Source organism: Marmota marmota, unplaced genomic scaffold (assembly GCF_001458135.2).
Source record: "Marmota marmota marmota unplaced genomic scaffold, marMar, whole genome shotgun sequence".
NCBI lineage: Eukaryota > Metazoa > Chordata > Mammalia > Rodentia > Sciuridae > Marmota > Marmota marmota.
The window spans coordinates 1,552,962-1,555,662 of NW_025999853.1; the positions used below are offsets into that span (position 1 = coordinate 1,552,962).

The window sequence follows — 2,701 nt, forward strand, 5'->3', positions numbered from 1 at the left end:
CCCCCCCAGATTGTCAGGAAGAGGGGCCGGGGCTGGGCAGATGGCCGGTGTCACCAGGCCCCAGCACCACCCTCAGTGACCACGGAAGGCCTCTGTGATGGCCCCATCCCCAGCAGCTCCTCCTGAGGCCCTCCCTGTCCCCTACACCTGGACAAGCCCCCTCTGAGACCTTGACCTTTGGAAGTTCTACCCCAGCTTCCCCCCCAGCCCCAGGCTCCACCACGGCCCCCTCCCCACCAGGCCCCAGTCTGGCCTTTCTCTGGGAATCCTTGGGGGTTCACACGGGCACCTGCTCCCCGATGTCACCTGCTGTCCCATGCCCGGGGACCCCACAGCTGGAAGCTCAGGCTGCTGAGGAAGCCTTCAGCAGGTGCTGGCCGAGCGTGGACTCCGGGGCCTGGGACGCCTGCGTCCCAAGTCCCAGCCTTGCCACTCGGCTCCCTGCAACCCTGAGCGAGTCCCCGTCCCCTGAGGCCTCAGTGTGCCCATGGGTACAACCTCAGCTTTAGACCAGAGACTCGAGGACGTTTCCAGCTCAAACTTGCATTCACTAATCCCTCAGCAGCTGGCACTGAGCACTTAGTGCCCGGGTCGCCCCCATCCTAGGGTCCAGGAGTGGCCCAAACAGACCAGAATAAATAAATAAATAAACAGTCGCGAAATTGGCTTCCAACGGGAGCCAGCGATGACAACAATAAGTGACATGCCACCAGTGTGAGCACTAGGCAGAAACAGGGCCAGAGAAGGCAGGGGCAGCTCCAGACGGCTGCCTGGAGGAGGCGGCTTTGGAGCTGAGCCCTGAATTGGGAGGCAGGACGGGGCTAGGACTCCATTTGAGCAGACGATGGGAAAGCCCTCGCTGGCCACCAGGCAGAGGGAAGAGCCCCAGACTAGAAGCCGCGACACCAGTGCCCCAGACTGCCGCCCCCCTGGCCTGTGAACCCTGGTGACAGGTTCCCCTCCTGCGCCTCAGTGTCCCGTCCCTGTCTGAGGTCGGTGGTCACACGACACGGTGCAGGTTCCTGGGCTGCAGGTCTGACTCAACCTGGCCTCTCACAGAGGAGGCCGGAGGGGACACCCCCACTCACCTCTCTGCCCGCAGCTGCTGGGCCAGGGCCATGGCGGTGGGTGCTTGGGGACAGGTGGAGACGGTCCCTCGGGCTGGTCCAGGCTGAGTGCCCTCCTCCCTCCAGCTCCCCACCTCTGCTGCTGACCCGCTGTCCTGGGAGTCCCCAGGAGCCGCCTCCGGGGAGGCCCCACCCCGCTGCCCTGGACCCTGGTGGCGGCTCCTCCTCTGGCCTCACTTCCTGTTCCCCACTCCCAGCTGCACAGCAATTGGGGAAGTCCCCTCCCCAGCGCCAGGCCCACAGGAGGAGGCCACTGACTTCCTTGGTGCTGGTCGCTGGAGCCAGGCCTCGGCTGGGCATCAGAAAGCCCGGCTCTATCAGAGACGCCGTGCCCCTGCCGGTCTAGCCCCAGGGGCCTGTGACCTTGCCATCACTTGTCACCCTCGTGTCCCTCAAATCTAACCTCACTCCCTCACTGCCAGGCCTCTGTCCCAGGTGTCCCCAGGCCCGGAAGGCGGGTTTCTGCCTTGCCAGTCAATCCTTAGGCTGTGCGCAAATGCCGCCTCCTCCAGGAAGCCTCCCTGGCTCCTCTGCAGGCCTCAGCCATATGGGGCGGGAAGGGTGGTTTAGGCCCCTCCTTCCCCTTATCCTGGCCCTGTCCTTCCCTCAGCCCGAGATCCCGTGCCCAGCCAATCCCCTGGGCAGAGCTGCCAGTCACAGGAACTTCACATCACAAGCCTGAAGGTGCCCTCCCTGCTCAGCCTCTTCAACTGCTCTACCCTGTGCTCAGGAGAAAGTCCACACCTCCACCCTACTGGCCTCAGAATCCCCCAGCCTCCTCCCTCAGCCTCCCCTCTTTGGAGTGCTCAGGAGCTCTGCTCCCCAGGGTCCTGTGTCACTGTCACCTCTGCTGGGAAGCTCTCCTCCTGCCTCCTTGAGTCTCAGCTGGGAGGTCACCCTTTTCCTGAGGCCTCCCCTGACCCGTCACCCCCAGTGAGGCCCCTCTGTGTCGGCTCTTCCGGGTCCCTGCGCTCCTGCCGCAGATCACTTGAGACTCTAGGACTCCATGTCTGTGTGCACGGGGGTGGGAAGAGAGCCTTCCTGGCCAGCTCAGCGCGGGTGCCCGCAGGTGCCCGGCCAGCACAGGCAGGTGAACACGGAGCCTCCACAGCCCCCACACACGTGGCTGTTCAGTCTTGCAGGGAGCCCAGGGTGGGGCCAGAGTCTTGGGAGAGGAGCTGCACAGCACTGTCCCAGGGAGGACCACCTCCCCCGCTCCAGCCAAGCCAGAGCCCTGGGCTCCTCTGAGACCAGCCGTCCTTCATGGCTGGGTGACGAGGTTTGGGTACTTTAGACGTACACATCCCAGCTCAAAACCAAGGAGTACAATTTGCAGGTTCTAAGAGAGGAGGCAGTGAGCGGGGCTGGTGGGCCCCAGCCCGTGAGAGTGGATTTGTGTTACAGGGCTGAGGTTTTAATGCCTGACCTGGGCCAGGTCCAGGCTACAGGTCAAGTCAGAACCAATCATGGGATCAGAATTCCTCGGCTGTCAACCTGCGGTGCCGGGGAAGTGGAGGTACTCTCCCAGGTCATGGGAGGAACAAGGCCACCAGGTCCCTGTCGCAAGTCTGAAG

General features: G+C 63.7%; 1 protein-coding gene across 14 annotated transcripts in view; it reads right to left on the reverse strand.

Annotated features, from left to right (window-relative positions):
* Positions 1-1,713, reverse strand: part of Ncf4 (neutrophil cytosolic factor 4) — a 14,220-nt gene extending 12,507 nt beyond the window's left edge. For 6 of the 14 annotated variants that reach the window (XM_048801946.1, XM_015482746.2, XM_048801934.1 and 3 more), the window contains exon 1: positions 1,089-1,259. In XM_048801946.1, coding sequence (XP_048657903.1) covers positions 1,089-1,120 — 32 coding nt within the window. In that variant the 5' untranslated portion in view covers positions 1,121-1,259. Of the gene's footprint in view, positions 1-1,088 lie in introns of all 14 variants that reach the window. The other 8 variants (XM_048801991.1, XM_048801981.1, XR_007347149.1 and 5 more) reach the window with 7 other exon arrangements.
* Between the last annotated feature and the right edge of the window lie 988 nt (positions 1,714-2,701).